The sequence below is a fragment of the Hyaena hyaena genome, unplaced genomic scaffold (genome assembly GCF_003009895.1).
Source record: "Hyaena hyaena isolate Hyena2069 unplaced genomic scaffold, ASM300989v1 scaffold_359, whole genome shotgun sequence".
NCBI classification, from domain to species: Eukaryota; Metazoa; Chordata; class Mammalia; order Carnivora; family Hyaenidae; genus Hyaena; species Hyaena hyaena.
This window is the reverse complement of record NW_024080994.1, coordinates 595,746-616,807: the sequence shown is the minus strand read 5'-3', so window position 1 is coordinate 616,807 and position 21,062 is coordinate 595,746. Positions and strand designations below refer to the sequence as shown.

The following is a 21,062-nucleotide window of genomic DNA, read 5'->3' as shown; positions in this document are numbered from 1 at the left end:
TTAAGTAGGCTCCATGCCCAATGCGGGACTTGAACTCATGACCCTGAGATCAAGAGTCACATGCTTTATCGACTGAGCCAGCCAGGAGCCCCTAAAAACAAAAGTTGTAAAAATGATTATTTTGCCTAAAATAAGAAATAGGGCCCTCATTTCTTTAAATGGTCTTTGGTACCAGAGGATAAATGTCTCACTGTGCTTTTGCTTGATACCTGAAATAATAAGGATGTAACACTGGCTCCATTTTTTTAAGGTTTATTTATTTTGAGAGAGAGAGCAAGCATGTGAGTGTGCGAGAGGCAGAGAGAGTTGGGGGTGGGAGGGTTTGGGGAGAATCCTAAGCAGGGATCCCAAGGCAGGGCTCAAACTCAAGAACCTTGAGATCATGACCTGACCTGAAATTAAGAGTCAGATGCTTAACTGTCTGAGCCACCCAGGCACCCCAACACTGGCTCCGCTCTAAGTCAGGCTAGTGACAAAAAACATTATTTACTTCTAATTTGTTGCCTTGATTTTTATATATTTCTTTATATTTAGAGATATAGGAGTATTCAGTTAACCACCCTCACTGATTTCCTGCTTCATAATCTACAGTACTGAAAACATATTTTTTAAAATTTATTTTTGAGAGAGCGAGAGAGAGAGCATGAGCAGGAGAGGGGCAGAGAGAGGGGTACAGAGGATCTGAAGTGGGCTCTGTGTTTAGAGCAGAGAGCCCAATATGGGGCTTGACCCTGCGAAACGGAGATCATGCCCTGAGCCAAAGTCAGAAAACTTAACTGAGCTACCCAGGTGCCTAATACTGAAAGTATTTTTAAGAAAAGAAATAAAATACAAACTCCATCTAAAAATGCCTAACTGGTTATTCAAAATGAGAAATACACTTCGCTTTCAAAATGCTATGCCCTAAAAATAGCCTTAGTCTAGGCATTTATCCACACATAGTTTTCATTCTTAGATCATTTTATCTCAGAGGACCTGCACTATTTCTAGCATTACAGTACTTACAAAGATTTTATCTCAAGTTAAAAAACACTATGACCTAATACTTACCCAGATAAATTCTTTTCTCCTTTGCGAGATTAGAAGAAAGGGATGTGGAATGCAGTGTTTTTATATTGGTAACATGGAAATGTCTTTGAAATACATCTGTTGAGTTGTTTCCCTGAAGACCTGCCTTTCCCATGTAATGAATGTTATCTCATGAATGTAGGTGAAGCTTCTGTTGGTGCTGTGCACCTCATCCATTACCCTAGGGCTGCATGAGGCCTAGGGAGTCCAGCTGTTGAAGAGGACCGTGGAGAAGCCTGCTCTTAGTGTGAACTCTATTTGAACTAGGTCTGACAGCAGGTTTCATCCTCTAGTTTTTGGGGTGAACTTCATTGCTATTTGGAGACTGTTATCATCTCTGATAATTTTATCAACTATTAGTTTTCATAAAAATGAAATATTATTTTTTTAATATGACGTTTATATAGAGAAACCAGTTTTTATAAGCCTGCTTTTATTTTTTCCCCCCAAATGTATCTGGGAGCATACTTTGTATTAGAATTCATAAAGTAGCATACCTTCAAAGATTGTTAATTCTCTTAATTACAATTTTTTTTGAGTCAAAGACATTTATTAATGTACCATCATGTGCTTAATATATTGAACTTAATGGGTGTCTGAGGTTTAAAAGTAGATGTAAAAAGGTCTTTTCTTAAATGTAGTTTAAAAATAGATTGATTCATTGTACTCTGAAGAAAAAGACCCACTACATTTCTTACAAACCTGTCAGTGGTTGTGAACCAATGTTCTGCCTGTTCAGGTAAGTTGAATAATTAGCATTTACTGCTATATATTGTTAGTGTTATATATATTATATAGTATATATATATATAGTGCTATATATATTATATATATTAAATATATATATTGCTATATATTGTTAGTGTTAGTTCTGAAAAGGGAATATTATTGTGATCAGTTATTATATACAAGTGAGAATTCTAGAAATGAATCTCCTTTTTTTCTTTTAAAATTAGTAATGGTTTATAGAATTTGGAGTGCCTGCGTGGCTCAGTCATTTAAGCGTCTGGCTCTTCATTTTGGCTCAGGTTATGATCTCAGGGTTGGAGAGTTCAAGTCCCACATTGGGCTTCATGCTGATAACTCAGGGCCTGTGTTGGATCTTCTCCCTCTCTTTCTGACCCTCACCTTCTCATACTCTCTCTTTCTCTCTCTCTCTCTCAAAGTAAATAAACTTAAAAAAAGTTCATAAAATTTAAGGTACACGTTTAACTATAGTTTTCAAAAGTTATAGGGTTACAAGGTCAGTATTTTAATAAAACATATTACATTTTTATGTTAATTTACTGAAAGTGTTTTCATGCATTTCTTTTTCCCCAACAGGTAAAGTACCTTTTATTCATGTAGGAAATCAAGTAGTATCAGAACTTGGTCCAATAGTACAATTCGTTAAAGCAAAGGTAATAAAAAAGATATTAAATATATTTGATCACAGTTACTCTTAAGTCATTCATCATTCTTTAGCATGTCTAAACATTTACATTGATTTTAACCTAGTTTCATAAAATACCAATATAAACTAGTGGAGAAATATTTCTTTTTTTTTTTTTTTAGTGGAGAAATATTTCTAAAGTGTAAGTTTTATTTCTCCATAATGTAAATCAATGGCAAAAGATGTAATTTGATCTTTACAAAATGGTAGATAATTTTCTGACTCACACTTATGAGAATTTTGGTCATAAATGAAAACTTAGGTTGTTATAAAATGTCAGGTTAACCTTTGGAGAAGGAAATATAGGATATATTTGGAAATTGAATATTAATATATACATTTGAATTATTCAGTTTAGGTTTAATAGTTTGCTTTATGCAAAAAAAAAAGTTATAAAGGACGACCCCCATTAACATTTTGGGGAACATCTTTCCAGACTTTTTTCTTTGCATATAAAGAAAAATATAGATCTTACTATTATGTGCTATTTTGCAACCTGCCTTTTAAAATCGTCAATACGTTTGGAAATTCTTTCATGTTAATGATGACAGAAATACATCGTCCTTTTAAATTGTTGTATAGTATTATACATTCTTTTATATGGATGTATTATAATTTATTTATTTAAGTCTTTATTGATGGATACTTAAGTTGTAGTCAGTTTTTGGCTCTTACCGAGTATTCAGGTAAATATTCTTCTGCAGACACCTTTGTAAACTTGTCAGATTATCTCCTTAGGATAAATTCCTAAGAGTAATACTGTGATGTTGAAGGGGGTGTGCATTTTTACAATCTCACCACAGATGGCTGGATTGAACTAAAGGGTATACCATTTTATGCATTTTTCTCATTATTATAGTATATTAGAATTTAAAAATTAATGTCTATTTCCCTATATATTTACTAACATTTTTTTCACCTTTGAACACTTTATAAGCAGCACATGTCAATCTTTTGGCATTTATTTTATTACTAATAAGATTAGTCTCTTAGAAAAACAAGGTTTACTGACCATTCTTGTTTTCTTCTTTTGTGAAATAACTAAAAATGTAATTTTGTCCATTGAAAGATACACTTTTATGATAGCATATAAACAGTACGTATTATTTTGTCATGGTAGCAGATAATTAACCATTTTTGTTATAAAATTTTATTTTAGGAGATATTTTAGAAGTTTAGTGGACATTTGTTGTAAAAACATTGATGTAAAAACATTTATATTATTTGGTAGTAAGATAACTGAAAGTTTTTGTCTATTTAATATGATGCTCTTTTAAATTTTTTTAAATTCCCTTTAGGGCCATTCTCTTAGTGATGGGCTGGATGAAGTCCAAAAAGCAGAAATGAAAGCCTACATGGAATTAGTCAACAATATGCTGTTGACTGCAGAGGTACAATAGAAGATAATAGGCCTTGAAAATAAGCTTTTCCTCTTATAAAAGATAATCTTTCCTCATGGGTTATTTAAAAATTCTTGCAAAATAGGAATATAGTCAGTCAGTTCTAGGACTAGGATGGTTCCTGGCATTATTTGGTTATTATGTTTGAACAAGTTGCCTGACATTTTCAGATCTAGTTTTTCTATTTGTAAAAAGGAGTGATTCTTGCCCATTCATTATCTGACTTTGGTCTTGGGAGGTTTTCTTAATTAATATATGTAAAATCTTTGATGGTATTTAGAGATATACTATATGAGTAAGAAATACTTTTATTAAGTAGTACCATTAATTAAATTTAATAATTCTGTATAGCAACATTAGCCAAAGAAGGAAAACTCTCTTATATGGGACATTTATAAAGTTGGCTTATAAAAAATCACCATGGCAAAAAATAATTTTCTTTATCCATTTTCTCTTTGGTGTTCTAAAGTTTTAGTGACTGTTCTTTTGTTCCTAGTTGTATCTTCAGTGGTGTGATGAAGCTACAGTAGGGGAGGTGAGTGGTTCTGCAGCATTTATCTTAATTAAAATTTAATGAGAAAACACTTTTGCTCAGAATCTTAAGTCCCTGCTCATAAATGAAACATTGTGGTTTATACCATTAGTGATATAGTTTTTCACTTACTTTAATTTTGCTTGCACATACATTTTAGGGAAGCTGTGTGTCATTGTTTGATATAACTGGTTGCAAAGTACATAAAAGTTTATATATTTTTAAAGGGAATGGCTTAAAATTTTAATTTTTTAGATTGCAAGCGATGTATTTTTTTTCAAATTGCTGTGTTGTGTTCTGAAAATATGTTTTCCTAAGAATTCTATTTGTAAAAACAGGCTTTGTTTTTAGAAAGAATCATGTTTATAACAAATCTTTTTGCTCTAGATCACTCATGCTAGATATGGATCTCCTTACCCTTGGCCCTTGAATCATATTTTGGCCTATCAGAAACAGTGGGAAGTTAAGCGTAAGATGAAAGCTATTGGATGGGGCAGCAAGACTCTGGACCAGGTGAGTTCAGGTTAAAGTTGACAAAAGTGTTGACTTTAATGCATTAAGAAATTTATTTTTTGTATTAATTTTTTTAAAAAAATCCCAGCATAGTAAAAAAATTAAGAAAAAATTTGCCCTTTTTTCTGACTTGAAGTGGTTTTCATTTGTTTTATAAAAATCATATATGCTTATTGTAAAACATATTACATAACACAGAAAACTTCAAAAAGGAAATAGAAATTGCTTGAAATCCTACCACCTAGAAATTACCACTGCTAACTATTTGGAGAACATTCTTCTGGATATCTCTTAATAACATTTTCCTTAAATGGGATCATATTATACCTGTCACTCTACATTCTGATTTTTTTTTTCCTATTCACCAATACATTGTGGGCATCTTTTACGTCAATAAATATAGATCTGTAACATCAGGGCTTAAAAAAAACACAACAAAACCTTGTTAAATACAGTGGTTAATATATCTTTTTTTAAATCTTAAATTATTGAAGTAGCAAAATTTTAAAAATATGTATCTTGTCAAGGTCATGAGATTGAACTAATTCAGTGATTAAACTAATAATGTCTCTTTTCCAAGGTTCTCATAGTCCTAGCAGCCAGTTTACCGATGTGTGCCACTGGCCACAAGGGGGATTGGGCAAATGAATAGGGACTGAGTAAATGAAATCCATCTCCACCAGCAAGAAAACAACTCAAATGCTTTTACTCATGGTGGGTCAGCAGTGTCATCTTTATGAAGCAAGTTTTTTTAATATACATACAGTCATTTGAATTTATGGATTCAGGAAAACATTTTTGTAGGGTGTAGAGTTTTGAGATAAAAACTTTCTTGATAGTAATCCTTATAAGTAACTTAAGTGTACTTGTGTTTAAAGGAAATCTGTTCTTATATTTTCTTCCTATTCGTTACACAGAAAGTTTTGCTTATGAAAAAAATACCGCTTTTATTCTCTGTGTGTTCTGTGGTCTCATTTAAATATATTATAAAAGGTTACCTAAATTTGTATTTTTGTTATGAACTGTGATGCAAATTACGTATTAGACACATTTTATTGTTTTGCTAATTTAAATACTTTCTTTGTGGTCTGTTGCCTTTGTTAGGTCTTAGAAGATGTAGACCAGTGCTGTCAAGCACTTTCTCAAAGACTGGGAACACAACCATATTTCTTCAATAAGCAGTAAGAAATTTTATCTCTTTTTAGTTTCTTTTCTATATTGTTAGGTTACAAATTTATTTTATCATAGAGGAATTGTTTTATCAAGAAATATTTGTGAAAAGATCTTGTTCTATTTAAATTCATTTTTGCCCTCATTTGACATTTACTTAGCACTTCTTGGGTATCAGACATAGCTCTAGGCTCTGGGAGACTAAAATTTCTAAAATGTAGTTCTTGCCATTAAAAATTTGTCTTAAGGGCACACATGTAAACCAGTTATTATTTTCTGATATGATAGAGGTGCTACTAGGGGTAGTTCCAGATGCTGTGTATGGAACTACATAATCTTAATAAAATTCTACATTTGCAAAGTACTGTTAAAACATGAAGAGTAACTATACTTTTTTATATAGGGTCATACCCTGGGGATTAGAAAAGTGAATAAAAATAAAGTATTGTTGGATGGACAAGCACTGTTATGAACTTATCTTTTAAAAGTTAATGAAAATAGGGGTGCCTGGGTGGCTCAGTTGGTTAAGTGTCCGACTTCGGCTCAGATGATGATCTTGCAGTTTGTGGGTTCAAGCCCCACATCAGGCTCTCTGCTGTCAGCACAGAGCCCATTTCAGATCCTCTTTCCCCCTCTCTCTGCCTGTATGCTCAATTGGTAAAGCCTCTGACTCTTGATTTTGTCTCAGGTTGTGCATGATCTCTTGGTTTGTGGGATCGAGCCCTGTGTTGGGCTCCAGGCTGAGAGCATGGAGCCTGCTTGGGATTCTGTATCTCCCTCTCTGCCCTTCCTCGCTTGTGCATGCACACGTACAGTCTCAATAAATAAACTTAAAAAAAATTAATAATTAGGTTTAGGGGCTCCTGGGTGGCTCAGTTGGTTAAGTGTCTGACTTCGGCCCAAGCCCCACATTGGGCTCTCTCTTATCAGCACAGAACCTGCTTTACATCCTCTGTCCACTTCCCCTGCTTGCACATGCGCACATACTCTCTCTCCCTTTCAAAAATAAACATTAAAAAAATTTTTGTTTTAATTAGGTTTGTTATGGTATTTATATGTAGTAAAATTATCAATTTTATGTTTACAGCTTGTGTTAGTAATGTTTGCAATATAGAATCTATTTGTGCTTCAGAGATCAACAGATCTCTGTGTGTCTAACACAAAAGAAATGTATCCACATGTTAGTATCAAGTAGTTCCTTGTCTTGCTGATAAGGAATTCTTAGGGGTTGGAAAACCCAGAAGAGGTGTGTTTTATTTTTGAAGTGCATTGTTATGTGTTCGGAGTTAATTTTGTTACACATGCGGTCTTCATGAGAGGCCAAGAGAATATATCTCACTTATTTTTCTCCGTTAACTCAGTATCAGGGACTTCATAACCGGCTATCATTTACCATGTAATTTAGTGGAAATATAAAAAAAATTTTTTTCTTTTAAGGATACAATTATATTTAAGCTTGTAATGAAAAATTCAAACTTTAGAACAGGCAAAAGTTTGCTATGGAGGAACTGTTTAATATTAAGATGTAGATTTCTGAAATAATTTTATCTTGTATGAGACTTAATAAACATTTTCCCCTAACGATTGAAAAATGAATAGATTTTATTTTTAACTTTAGCTTTACCCCATTGTCTAATAATACTAAACTGGAATTAGGAAAAAGTAACTTGTATTTTCACTTTGATATGACAGAATTTTTCTCATCCTTTTATCTGTCAGGAGTCATTACTTCGTGAGATACTATACCTTAGTGAATAGAACACTAGCTTAGGATACTTAAGATACTACGAGATCAGGTAGTATTGGATTCCATGTCGTGGCCCTGAATTCTCTTCCTGGCTCTAATGTATATCAGACTTCGGCAAGTTACTTTACTTCCCTGTGTGCCCTCCCCTTACCCTCTAAAACTAGAATAAGTTTTTCTCCTAGCTTACCTTCTGGGGATGTTGAGAGAACTCATGAAAGAAACTCAGTATTTGTACTTGATGAGAGAAGGGGAATGGGTAGTTGAGGGAGATCCTGCAGCAAGAATAGGAATTGGGAAAAGAGGACAAAGAAAATAAATGGTGGAAAGAAAAAAGTAGAGTGAAATTGAAAGAAATTAGAAATCATGCAAGACAGTTATTAACATTGGGTGGCCTCTTTATTCTTAATAGTATATAGTGTTGGTAGCTTTTAAATCTTTAAGTCATATTTCTGAAATGCTGTTAAGCAAAATCTGTATTCCTTGTTATATAAAGCTATCTTGCTGATGTGATATCTTTTAAGACACTTACTGAAAGACTGCTAGGTCATTTGTTCTTTTTCATGTTGTGAGCATGGACTTGGAATAAAAAAGTAAAACTTTTCTTAAAGTGTTATTTTTATATTATCTACATATATATTTTTAATAATATTTATATTACTGAGTGAATTACACTGTTGTAAAGCATTTATGAGCTCCCTGCACGTCTGTGTATTCTAAACAAAACCTATTTGGTAGCAGGGGCTCAGTAAATGTTTTTCAAAACTAGCTTAAATTGAGAAATTGGAAGAGTTATATTTGAAAAAGGAAGAGTATTGTTATTAACTATTAAATGGTAAAAGGTGAAAGTAAACCTTCATATACCGATGGGAAAGGATATTGAAGAAATGCTGCAAAAATTACATGTGGCAAAAAAAAAAAAAAATTACATGTGGCAATCTTAGGATGAAAGATTTCAGAGAGGAATTGGGTTTTATTGAGGTTTATTCAATAAAGAAATTACCAATTGAGAAATTTAATCAGTAATGAAAGAACTCCCAACAAATGAAGTCCAGGACTAGATGGTTTCACAGGTGAATTCCACCAGACATTTAAAGAGGAGTTAATACCTATTTTTCTCAAGCTATTCAAAAAAATAGAAGAGAAAGGAAAACGTACAAATTCATTCTATAAGGCCAGCGTTACTCTGATACCAAAACCAGGATAATATCTCCGATGAGTATAGATGTAAAAATCCTCAACAAAATATTAGCAAACTGAATGAAATAGTACATTAAAAGGATCATTCACCAAGATTAAATGGGATTTATTCCATGGATGCAGGGGTGATTCAGCATTCTCAAATCAATCAGTGTGCTATATCACATTAATAAGAGAAAGGATAAAAACCATATGGTCATCATCTCAGTTGAACCAGAAAAAGCATTTGACAGAATATGACATCTCTTCATGATAAAAACTGTCAACAAAGTGGAAATACAGGAAACATACCTCAACATAATAAAGGCCATATATTAAAACCCAGATAAAATTCAATTGTGAAAAACTAAAAGCTTTTCCTTTAAGATCAGAAACAAGACAAGGATATCCATTCTCACCACTTTTATTCAATATAGTGCTGGAAATCCTAGCCACAGCAATCAGATAAAAAAAGAAATAAAAGACATCCAGAAGATGTTAAGGAAGAAGTAAAACTGTCACTATTTGCAGATCACATGATAATATTTATAGGAAATGCTAAAGACTCTATCAAAAAGCTATGAGAACTGACAAATGAATTCAGTAAAGTTGCAGGATACAAAATTAATCTATAGAAATCTATTGTGTTTCTATGCACTAATTACAAAGTAACAGAGAAACTAAGAAAATAATATCATTTACAGTTGCACCAAAAAGAATAAAAATACCTAGGGATAAATTTAACCAGGGAGGCAGAAGACCTATACCCTGAAAACTATAAGACATGATGAAAGGAATTTAACATGAACATAAACAAATGGAAAGATGTAGTCTACTCATGGATTTTAAGAATTAATATTGTTAAAATGTCCATATTACCCAAAGCAATCTACAGATTGAATGCAATCCCTATCAAAACACAAATAACACTTTTCATAGAACTAGAACAGATAATCCTAAAATATGTATGGAACCACAGAAAACCTCAAATATCCAAAGCAATCTTGAGAAAGAAGAACAAAGCTGGAGGTGTCATAATCCCAGATTTCAAGATATATTACTAAGCTGTAGTAACCAAAACAGTATGGTACTGGTACCAAGTCAGACACATAGATCAATGGAGCAGGATAGAGAGCCCAGAAATAAACCCACGCATATATGATGAATTAATCTGTGACAAAGGAGACAAAAAATATACAATGGGGAAGAGATAGTGTTTTTAATAAATGGCGTGCAAACTGGACAGCCACATGCAAAAGAGTGAAACTGGGCCACTTTCTCACACCAGACACAAAAATAAACTCAAAAAGGATTAAAGACCTAAATGTGAGACCTGAAACCATAAAACTAAAAGAAAAACAGGCAGTAATCCTTTAGACATCACCCTTAGCAACATATTTACGGGTATGTTTCCTCAGGCAAGGGAAATAAAAGCAAGAATAAACTTGGTACTACCCCGAAATAAAAAGTTTTTGCACAGTAAAACCACCAACAAAACAAAAAGGCAACTTACTGAATGGGAGAAGATATTTGCAAGTGATGTATTTGATAAGGGGTTTATATAAAAAATATACAAAGAACGTCTACAGCTCAACATCAAAAAACCAATGTGATTAAAAAGTGGGCAGAAAACATGAATAGATATTTTTCCAAAGAAGACATACAGATGGCCAACAGACCCATGAAAAGATGCTTAACATTACTAATCATAAGGGAAATGCAAATCCAAACCACAGTGAGATATCGCCTCACCAGTCAGAATGACTGTTATCAAAAAGACAAGAAATAAAGTGTTGGTGAGGATGGAGAAAAGGGAAGCCTTGTGTATGGTTGATAAAAATGTAAATTGGTGCAGCCACTGTGAGAAACAGTACATATTTAATATTGTTGATTGCAGCATTATTTACCAAAGCCAAATTATGGAAGCAACGCAAGTATCTGTCAATAGGTGAATGGATATATGTAGGTGTATATACGTAATATGTAATAAAATACACTATATATGATATATATGCATATAACATGGAGTATTAATCATATGGAATGAGTCTTGCCATTTGCAGCAACATGGATGGACCTAGAGGGTATTATACTAAGTCAAAGAGAGACAAATACCATATGATTTTACTTATATTTGGAATCTAAAAAAACCCAAAACAGAATATATACACAAAAAAACAGACTCTTAAACACAGAAAACAAACTGGCAGTTACTAGAAGGGAAGTGGATGGGAAAGATAAGCAAAATAGATAAGGGAATTAAGAGGTACAAACTTCTAAGTATAGAACAGATAAGTCATGGAGATGAAAAGTATAGCATAGGGAATATAGTCAATAATATTGTAATAATGTTGTATGGTGACTAGTAATTGTGAGTATTGAGTACTGCATAGAATTGTTGAATCAGTATGTTGTACATCTGAAGCTAATCTAACATTGTGTGTCTATTATACTTTAATAATAATAAGTTTAAAAGTCACCACCCAAGAACATTAAGGACAAAATTTCAAAGATTATATATAAAAAAGGTTGGCAAGGGACTTGATTTACAAACTTGAACGACAATCCTAAAGATCCGTGATTCGTATATAAAGAAAGAATACGTAGATTATTGCTAGAGTATAAAGACATGGCAAGTTAGTAATATAAGGGAGAGAAAAACTACTTGAACACTGAGACAAAATTAATGTGTTTAGACTGACTATAAAAGGCATCAGAAAGAAATATGCAATCATAATAAAGCAAAAAAGTTGAGTGCAGAAAAATTTTAAATGGGAAAGATGAAGAAAACATTCACATTTTACAGTATTTTTATTTTGATATTCAAATGAAAGAATAGTAGATAACTGATGGATGTTAGCAGAACCTGCTGGGATAATCATTTCATAGTATATGTAAATCAAACCGTCATGCTTTACATCTTAAACTTATACAGTGATGTGTGTCAATTATTTCTCAATAAAAATAGGGGAAAAAAAAGAATAACAGAAATGTGGGGAGAATGATAATGCAAGATAAGGAACTTAAAAATATATTTATGACCCTTGAATATTTTTCTAATAAAAAGTCTGTAAAGCTAGTTGTAATAATATATATAAAAGATGTTAAAAATCTTAGGAGAATTGCTGTCAGTATTCAAATTATAATCCACTACTTAGCAGAAGGGTAGGAATGTTGGTTTTTTTTTTAATATGGTATAGGAAAAGGTATTAAAACTGGATGTTCATCAGGATCTTGGCTCTTGAACAATTCAGTAGAAATATTGGGCAAAGTGTTTTTTTTTCCTTGCATATGAATTGCAAATATTTTCTGAGTTTATTGCCTCCCCACCCCCCCCTTTTTTTGATCAGGTCTAGGGGCACCTGGGTGGCTCAGTTGGTAAAGCCTCTGACTCTTGATTTTGTCTCAGCTCATACATGATCTCTTGGTTTGTGGGATCGAGCTCCGTGTGGGGCTCCCCCTGAGAGTGCAGAGCCTTCTTAGGATTCTGTCACTCCCCTTCTCTCTGCCCCTCCCCTGTTGTGCACGCACATGCACTATTTCTCTCTCTCTCTCTCTCTCTCTCTCTCAACATAAATAAACTTAAAAAAAATTAATATTAAATTTGGGAGCACCTGGGTGGCTCAGTTGGTTAAGTATCTGACCGGCTCAGGTCACCATCTCATGGTTTGTGAGTTCAAGCCCCTCATTGGGCTCTCTGCTGTCATCACAGAACCTGCCTCAGATCTTCTGTCTACCCCCCTCCACCCCGCCCTCCCCTGCACGCACATGCTCGCACGCTCTTTCTTTCTCAAAAATAAACATTAAAATTTGTTTTAAAAAATTACGTTTGTTACGGTATTTATATATAGTAAAATTGACAGTTTTATGTTTATAGCTCTGACTTTTAGTCATGGTATACAGTTGTGTAATCACTACCACAGGTGTACTTTTCAAAAAAAAATTGTAGGAATTAGTAATTTATATATGTCATATATATAATATAAGTAATCGCTGAAATTTGTAAAGATTATAAAAAATATGCATTAGAAGTTATGTATGTTTCATTTGATACAGTATATTGTATTCTACTGCCTGTTAGATATTCTAAAGTAACTTGCCACAAAGTTGCTATCTTTATATAACATAAGATCAATTTCTGTATGCCTATTACCCTTATAATTCAGCAACTTTTGAAGTTATGTGGAAGTATATTTGCAGCAAATAATATTTTGACCACTTCAGAGGTACTTCTGGACCACACTAGTTTGAAAATACACTTATATTTGAACTCCTTCAGAGCTTTCATTTATTGATAAAAGATGCCCACCTACATACACTACTGGAAGTTACATCAGGAAATAAATTCGCCTTTTTTCATGATCTAATTCAGGAAGCAAAGAGTAGTTAATCCTAAACAAGGATTAGGAAAAATTGGTGAGATAAGATATATCTTTTAAGAAATATGTTTAGGGATATGGAATAGTTAATGTTTATATTAATTCTCACAAAGTGCCTCAGCTCTACATTTATCCACCTTCTACATCCCTGGTTCTTTTCAGGCATCCATTTGTTATTGAATCTTCATTTGTATGATAGGATCATGGTGCTATTATGTCCAAGGACACTTGTGATCTTTTTAAACTATCCTGTTGGCTACCCTCAGTCTGAATAATAATTCTTCATGAGTGTGTCAAAAAAGGGAAGGCTTTGAAAGAATGTGAATAACTACTATTGAAAAACTAAATATCCTCCATACCTTAGGCAGGATGCATCTCTCTCTATTTGCATCCGGCAAATACAGATTCAGTTCCTTAGATCCTTTTCTAAGAACTGGGGATATAAAAGATACATACAGTGTTACCTTTAAAGAGCTTGGAGAAGGGGCACGTGGGTGGCCAGTCAGTTAAGCCTCTGACTTCGGCTCAGTCATGACCTTGTGATTCACAAGTTCAAGCCCTGCACCAGGCTCTGTGCTAACAGCTCAGAGCCTGGAAGCCGGCTTGGGATTCTGTGTCTCCCTCTTCTCTCTGCCCTTTCCCTGTTTCTACTCTGTCTCTTTCTCTCTCTCTCAAAAATAAGTAATAATTTTAAAAAAACATTAAAAAAAACATAATGAGGGGAAACAAGTGGACACAGTTTTAGTGTGGTGATAGAAATGCATCACCCTTTTAATCATTCAAAACATATTTCTAAGAGCCTACTTTATAGCAGGCATTGTTCTAATTATTAGGGACACAGCAGGAAACAAGTGGAGATCTCCCTGGTAGAGGGAGACAGACACCTAACAACAAATGTTAGATAGTATTAAGTGCTGCATGGAGAATTAAAGTGGATCACATGGTAGTAAGTGACTGCATGTCCACTTAGTTTGGGTGTTCAGGGGAGGCTTTAAGATGTGACATTTAAACCTTACTCTGAAAAATAAGGAGCCGGCAATGTGAAGTCAAGGGAAGGGTGTTCTAGGCAGCAGGAATAATTGCATCAAGGCTGTAAGATTGGCTTGAGTTTGTTATGTTCGAATGGAAGAAGCAAGGCCATTATTGGCTGTGTGTTGACAGTGGTAGAAGATGAGGCTGAAGAGATAAGCAGTGGCCAGGTCATCTGGACGTTGTATGCTTCATGTAATGAGTTTGGCATATTACTGTAAGTGGAATGGATATTCATGGGAATATTTTATGCTTGGAGTGGTATGTGTGATCACTTAAAAAAAATCACTCTGGCTACTCTGGACAATGAAGAGAACCAGCGTTAGGAGACTATTGCAGTGGTCTAGGGGAGAGAAGATGGTGGCTCAGAGTAGACGATAATGGAGAGAGAGAATTAGTAGTAGCCAGGACATCATTTGGTGGTTGTGTATCACAACACTTGCTAATAGATATGAGGGCAAGAGAAAGAGAGGACTCAATAGTAACCCTGAGATTTTTGGCACAGATAGCTGAGAGGGTAGTGGTGCCTTTTAGTTTAGGAAATGGGGTGAGCATGTTTGAGATGCTTATTCATCATTCAGGTGGAGGTGTTATGGAGTATGTGTGTATGTATGATTCTGGAGTTTAGAAGAGGGGCTGGGATTGGAGGCAAATCGTGGGGAATTAGTGGCATAAAGAGGTATTTAAAGCCATGCAGCAGCATGAGGTCTTTGATCATTAGTGATCAAGGCCACATAGCTAGTAAGTAAGTGGCAGAAATAGTATTCAAACTTAGATATGATGGACCGCAAAATCTGTTCTTCTAAACTAGATTATTGTAACATGCTTTGACATTTAGGTAGGCTAACACATATTTTCTCAAAAACTTTATGTCACTGTGGGACTGACAGCAATAATTAGCTCCTAATTATGATGATATTTTCTTTTTAGTAAGATTGTGCTGGCAATTATTTTAATATAATGTAGTTTGGCGATGCCTCATTTATAGACTATTAGTAGTGAGGTAGATGAATTTCTGTTTTTTGTTACTAATATATAATTAAAGGGAAAAAGCCCTAGAAGATATATGTTGAAGCTATGTTTATTTCTCTTTCAGAAAGCTAAATTACTTAAAAAGTGGTAAAAGTAAAATTAAATCATGTTGTTAATATATGATTGGGTATTCAGGTGTCATTTGTCCCTGCCTCACAGTGAAATCCTCTGTGCTTTGATACCATTTTGTTTATGCATCTATTAAAGCACTTACTAAATTGTGCTGTGGTAATTTATGTTTTGTGTTCATGTCTTAGAACCTTTGGGGTTCTCGTATCTCTAGCACCTAGCACACACTTCCTGGCACACTGGAGAACTGTTCAGCAGATAAACTAGTGAGTAAAATGAATATAATCAATGACACCAAAATTGTTTTAATGTATTACTACTTTAAAAAGCAAGTCACACAGCTAGCAAATCATAACATAAAAGGTTTTTTTTTTCCCTATCTTACAACAGAAACTCCAAGTAAAAACAAAATAAAGTCTATCAAGTTGAGGTAGGATTTATTTCTTATGTGACTTTCTTTTGAATGGATGAATAAAATGTTTTAAAAAGTAGTGTAGGGGCGCCTGGGTGGCTTAGTTGGTTAAGCATCCGACTTTCGCTTAGGTCATGATCTCGCGGTTCGTGAGTTCGAGCCCCGCGTCGGGCTCTGTGCTGACTGCCAGCTCGGAGCCTGGAGCCTGTTTCAGAGTCTGTGACTCCCTCTCTCTCTGACCCTCCCCTGCTCATGCTGTCTCTCTCCTAGAAATAAATAAAGAAAAAAAAAAAAAAAGTAGTGTATATTCTACCATACAGGTTAAATGCTGTTCATGTTACTCTCATTTCTATTTGTGTTTTAGGCCTACTGAACTAGATGCACTGGTATTTGGCCATTTGTATACCATTCTTACCACACAGTTGACCAATGATGAACTTTCTGAGAAGGTGAAAAACTATAGCAACCTCCTTGCTTTCTGTAGAAGAATTGAACAGCACTATTTTGAAGATCGTGGTAAAGCCAGCTCATCTATCAGATCATCTTAGAGACACGTCTTAATTTAGTCATTAAAAAAAATTAACTTGAAATATGTTATGTGAAAGACCTGATAAATGATGGTATCAGAATTTTAAAACCAAAAACACTGTTTTTTGAAACCTCAGAATAAATTATATAATGTATCCTATACACGTACTTTATACTGTTAATTAAAGTAATTCTGAATGGTTTCATTTGCTATGTTGTACTCTCTATATCTTGAAATTTTTGCTTTCTTCAAACATGTATGCATATAAAAATAAAGCTCAAAGAACTGGATGGCTGGTGTATTTATTTCTTTCCGATCTTTCTGAGAGCCACTCTGAGCTTTTTATACCTGGAATAAACTGTCTTTTCTAAGGCAAGTAATTTGTGTTCCATACTTTTAAGATTGCTTTAATAGGTACATGGTGAACCTAAGCATGGGAAAAATGTTCTTCAAAAGTATGTACTCAGAAAATGTAAATAATTGCAAGGTACTTAAATCCTGGAACAGATTACCATTTAAGAGCATTCTTCATATCTAAACTGAGTTGAAGTTTGTTTATTTTTATTTATTTATTTTTTAAATGTTATTTATTTTTGAGAGAGGAAGAGAGACAAAGCACGAGTGGGGAAGGGGCAGAGAGAGAGGGAGACACAGAATCCGAAGCAGGCTCCAGGCTCTGAGCTGTCAGCACAGAGCCCGATGCAGAGCTCGAACTTAGGAACTGTGAGATCATGACCTGAGCCAAAGTTGGATGCTTAACTGACTGAGCCACCCAGGCGCCCCTTGAATTTTTAAACATCTCATCAGAGCACCCACAATTTATATTTGATAAATGGATAGTTTCAAGGATCTTATTTTTTTTGAGACAACAATGTTTTAATAATGTTTTATTCCTCTTGTGTTGAAAGCGATGCTGTAAACATTGGGGCTACATGGCCCCTATGCAGCACTCCTGTATCCTTTGGATAAATTCCTACTAGTGCTATTGCTGGGCTGTAGGGTAATTATATTTTTAATCTTTTGAGGAATCTCCACACTGTTTTCCAGAGTGGCTGTACCAATTTGCATTCCCACGAACAGTGCAAGAGGGTTCCTCTTTCTCCACATCCTTGCCAACATCTGTTGTTTCCTGAGTTGTTAATTTCAGCCACTCTGACTGGTGTGGGGTATCTCAGTGTGGTTTTGATTTGGATTTCCCTGATGATGAGTGATGTTGAGCATCTTTTCATGTTTCTGTTAGCCATCTGGAAGTCTTCTTTGGAAAAGTATCTGTGTCTTCTGTCCATTTGTTCACTGGGATTTTGGATACGAACCTTTTATCCAATATGTCATTTGCAAATATCCTCTCCCATTCTTTTGGTTGCCTTTTAGTTTTGTTGATTGTTTCCTTTGCTGTGCAGAAGCTTTTTATCTTGTTGAGGTCCCAGTAGTACTTTTTTGCTTTTATTTCCCTTGCCTTCGGAGACAGGTCAAATAGGTAGTTGCTGTGACTGAGGTCAAAGAGGTTGTCTGTTTTCTCCTCTAGGGTTTTGATGATTTCCTGTCTTACGTTTAGGCCTTTCATCCATTTCAATTTATTTTTGTGTATAGTGTAAGAAAGTGGTACAGTTTCATTCTTCTGTCTGTTGCTGTCCAGTTCTCTCAACACCATTTGCTAAAGAAACTGTCTTTTTTTCCACTGGATACTCCCTACTTCGCTGAAGTTTAGCTGGCCATATATTTGTGGGTCCATTTCTGAGTTCTCTATTCTATTGCATTGATCCATGTGTCTGTTTTTGTGCCAATACCATACTGTCTTGATTACAGCTTTGTAGTATAGGCTAAAACTCTGGGATTGTGTTGCCTCCAGCTTTGGTTTTCTTTTTCAGCATTACTTTGGCTATTGGTTCCATATACAGTTTAAGATTGTTCTAGTTCTGAGAAGAATGCTAGTGCTATTTTGATTGGGATTGCATTAAATGTGTAAATTCCTTTGGGTAGTATTGACATTTTAACAGTATTTGTTCTTCCAGTCTATGAGCATGGAATGTTTTTCCATTTCTTTGTGTCTTCTTCAATTTCTTTCATAAGCTTTCTATAGTTTTCAGTGTACAGATCTTTTACCTCTGTGGTTAGGTTTATTCCTAGGTATTTCATGGTTCTTGGTGCAATTGTAAATGAGGTCAATTCCCTGATGTCTCTTTCTGTTGCTTCATTATTGGTGTATGGAGATGCAACTGATTTTTGTACATTGATTTTATTATCCTGCGACTTTGCTGAATTTACGTATCAGTTCTAGCAGTTTTTTAGTGGAGTCTTTCAGGTTTTCCAGATAGAGTATCAAGTCATCTGCAAAAAGTGAAAGCTTGACTTCTTTGCCAATTTGGATGCCTCCCCCCCCCCCCCCCCCCCACCATTGTTGTCTGATTGCTGAGGCTAGGACTTTTAACACTTTGTTAAACAACAGTGGTGAGAGTGGACATCCCTGTCATGTTACTGTTCTCAGGGAAAATGCTCACAGTTTTTCCCCATTGAGGATGATATTATCTGTGGGCCTTTCATATATGACTTTTATGATATTAAGGTATGTTCCTTCTATCCCAACTTTCTTGAGGGTTTTTATTAAGAAAGGATGCTGTTTTTGGTCAGTTGCTTTTTCTGCATCTATTCACAGAATCCTACAGTTCTTATCCTTTCTTCTATTAATGTGATGTATCACATTGATTGACTTTTGAATATTGAACCAGCCCTGTAGCTCAGGAATGAATCCCACTTGATCAAGGTGAATAATTCTTTTAATATACTGTTGAATTCAATTTGCTAGTATCTTGTTGAGAATTTTTGCATCCATGTTCATCAGGAATATCGGCCTCCTTTTTGGTGGGGTCTTTGGTTTGGAAATCAAGGCAATGCTGGCTTCACAGAATGAGTCCAGAAGCTTTCCTTCTGTTTTCATTTTTTTGGGACCTTTGTCTTTATTACTGTCTGTATTTTTATTTTAAAATGAGAAACATTGGGAGACAATGGTTATTTCTTCCAAGTTGAGTTATTTACTCTTCCTTAAGACTTATTATTGTGGATCACTCTGGGAGGCCTTGTTTTTCCCTAGTGTTGAGTGAATCACCATCAAAATAATGGATTAGAAAGTAGAAACCTTGACCATCCATTATGGTGATTTAGTTATCTGCTTTTATCTTTTAAATTTGGGTCTACAAAGCCAATTTATAGTATCTAAAAATGGTCACTGAAAAGCTAGTTTGCTGTACAAAAAGTTAAGTGTTGTGTTACTGACAAAATACCTAGTATATGTACTGAACTTTAAAATAAGTAGCATGATCCTCTATTTAAATTAAAATTATGAATAGTGAGAGAGGTTTTTTTTTAATAGTTTATTGGGAAGTTGGTTTCCATATAACACCCAGTGGAGAAAGTTTAAATCAAGATAGATACAGTCTACAGTATCATTTGATGACTTCTGAATGACGGACATTATAGATTTAATATGTCTCCTATTAAACCCTTTAGAAGTCCCAACTTATTATTTTTAACTGACTTGACTACTGGACAAGTAGACATTGTGTTAGTTCCTTAGGAGCCCAACTCTAGGAAAGTTGAATTGTAAAATGTCAATCTGTTCATTTAATACATCTTGATACTTTTTTGAAGAACAGATAATGAGTTATTTTTATTGCCATTGTGTATGATTGATGCTTGATGAGGATGGGTTAAATGTAGCTATGCATTGAGATATTTCAAGATACTGTTTTCTAAAATAAAACTTTATAACTTTTTGAACTTATTTGAACTTGTTTTAATTATAACCAGTTGCGTCTTATGAGCTAACAATTTATATATTTTATTGAGTCTTAAAAGGAAATATTAAAAAGATTGATTATATCTAGACTGATATAATTATTTTCCTAAACTGTTTTTAAGTTCCTAAGAATTGGGACTGGATTTATATCTTTAGGATCTTTTTTTTTTACATTTTTATCAAATTACAGTAATTGAATTTGTGATTAAACTTAGTAGATTTTCTGGATTTTTGACTTTGGCAGTCCTGTGTTCTGTGAATAGAAATGATTTTATTTAATTCTTTCTAATCCATGTGCATTTTGCTAGCTTTGTTTTGAATTTTGGTTTTGCCTATAGCGCTGACTAGGATTTCTAGTACAGTGCTGAACAGGAGTGATGAGAATGGACATCTTTGCCTTATTCATGATCTTAAGGGTAAAGTATTTAATCCACGAATAAGTATGATTATAGGTTTTTGTAGATGCCCTTTAACAGATTGAGAAAGTTCCTTTCTGTTTCTGGTTTGTAGAGTTTGTTTATGTGTGTTTAAATTATGAATGAATGATGTATTTTATCAAAGGCTTTTTCCATTCCCATTGAGATGATCATATGCTCTTTTTCCCTTAGTTTGTGGAAATGAAGAGTTACATTAATTGATTTTCGAATATTACGTCCACTTTAGTTTCCTGGGATAAATCCCGTATGATTATGATGTATTTGGATATGATTTTCTAGATTTTGTTAAGGGTTATTGTGTTCATATTCTTGAGAGTTGCTGGTCTCCAGTTATCTTGTAATAC

At 34.2% G+C, this 21,062-nt stretch overlaps 1 protein-coding gene across 1 annotated transcript in view; it reads left to right on the top strand.

The window, feature by feature from the left end:
• MTX2 (metaxin 2) overlaps nucleotides 1-16,778 on the top strand; it is a 68,973-nt gene extending 52,195 nt beyond the window's left edge. Inside the window, exons 5-10 of the mRNA XM_039250123.1 lie at nucleotides 2,392-2,468; nucleotides 3,799-3,891; nucleotides 4,397-4,435; nucleotides 4,820-4,945; nucleotides 6,050-6,126; nucleotides 16,324-16,778. Of these exons, the coding sequence (XP_039106054.1) occupies nucleotides 2,392-2,468; nucleotides 3,799-3,891; nucleotides 4,397-4,435; nucleotides 4,820-4,945; nucleotides 6,050-6,126; nucleotides 16,324-16,507 (596 nt within the window). The 3' untranslated portion in view covers nucleotides 16,508-16,778. The remainder of the gene's footprint in view (nucleotides 1-2,391; nucleotides 2,469-3,798; nucleotides 3,892-4,396; nucleotides 4,436-4,819; nucleotides 4,946-6,049; nucleotides 6,127-16,323) is intronic.
• The last annotated feature ends 4,284 nt before the right edge of the window (nucleotides 16,779-21,062 follow it).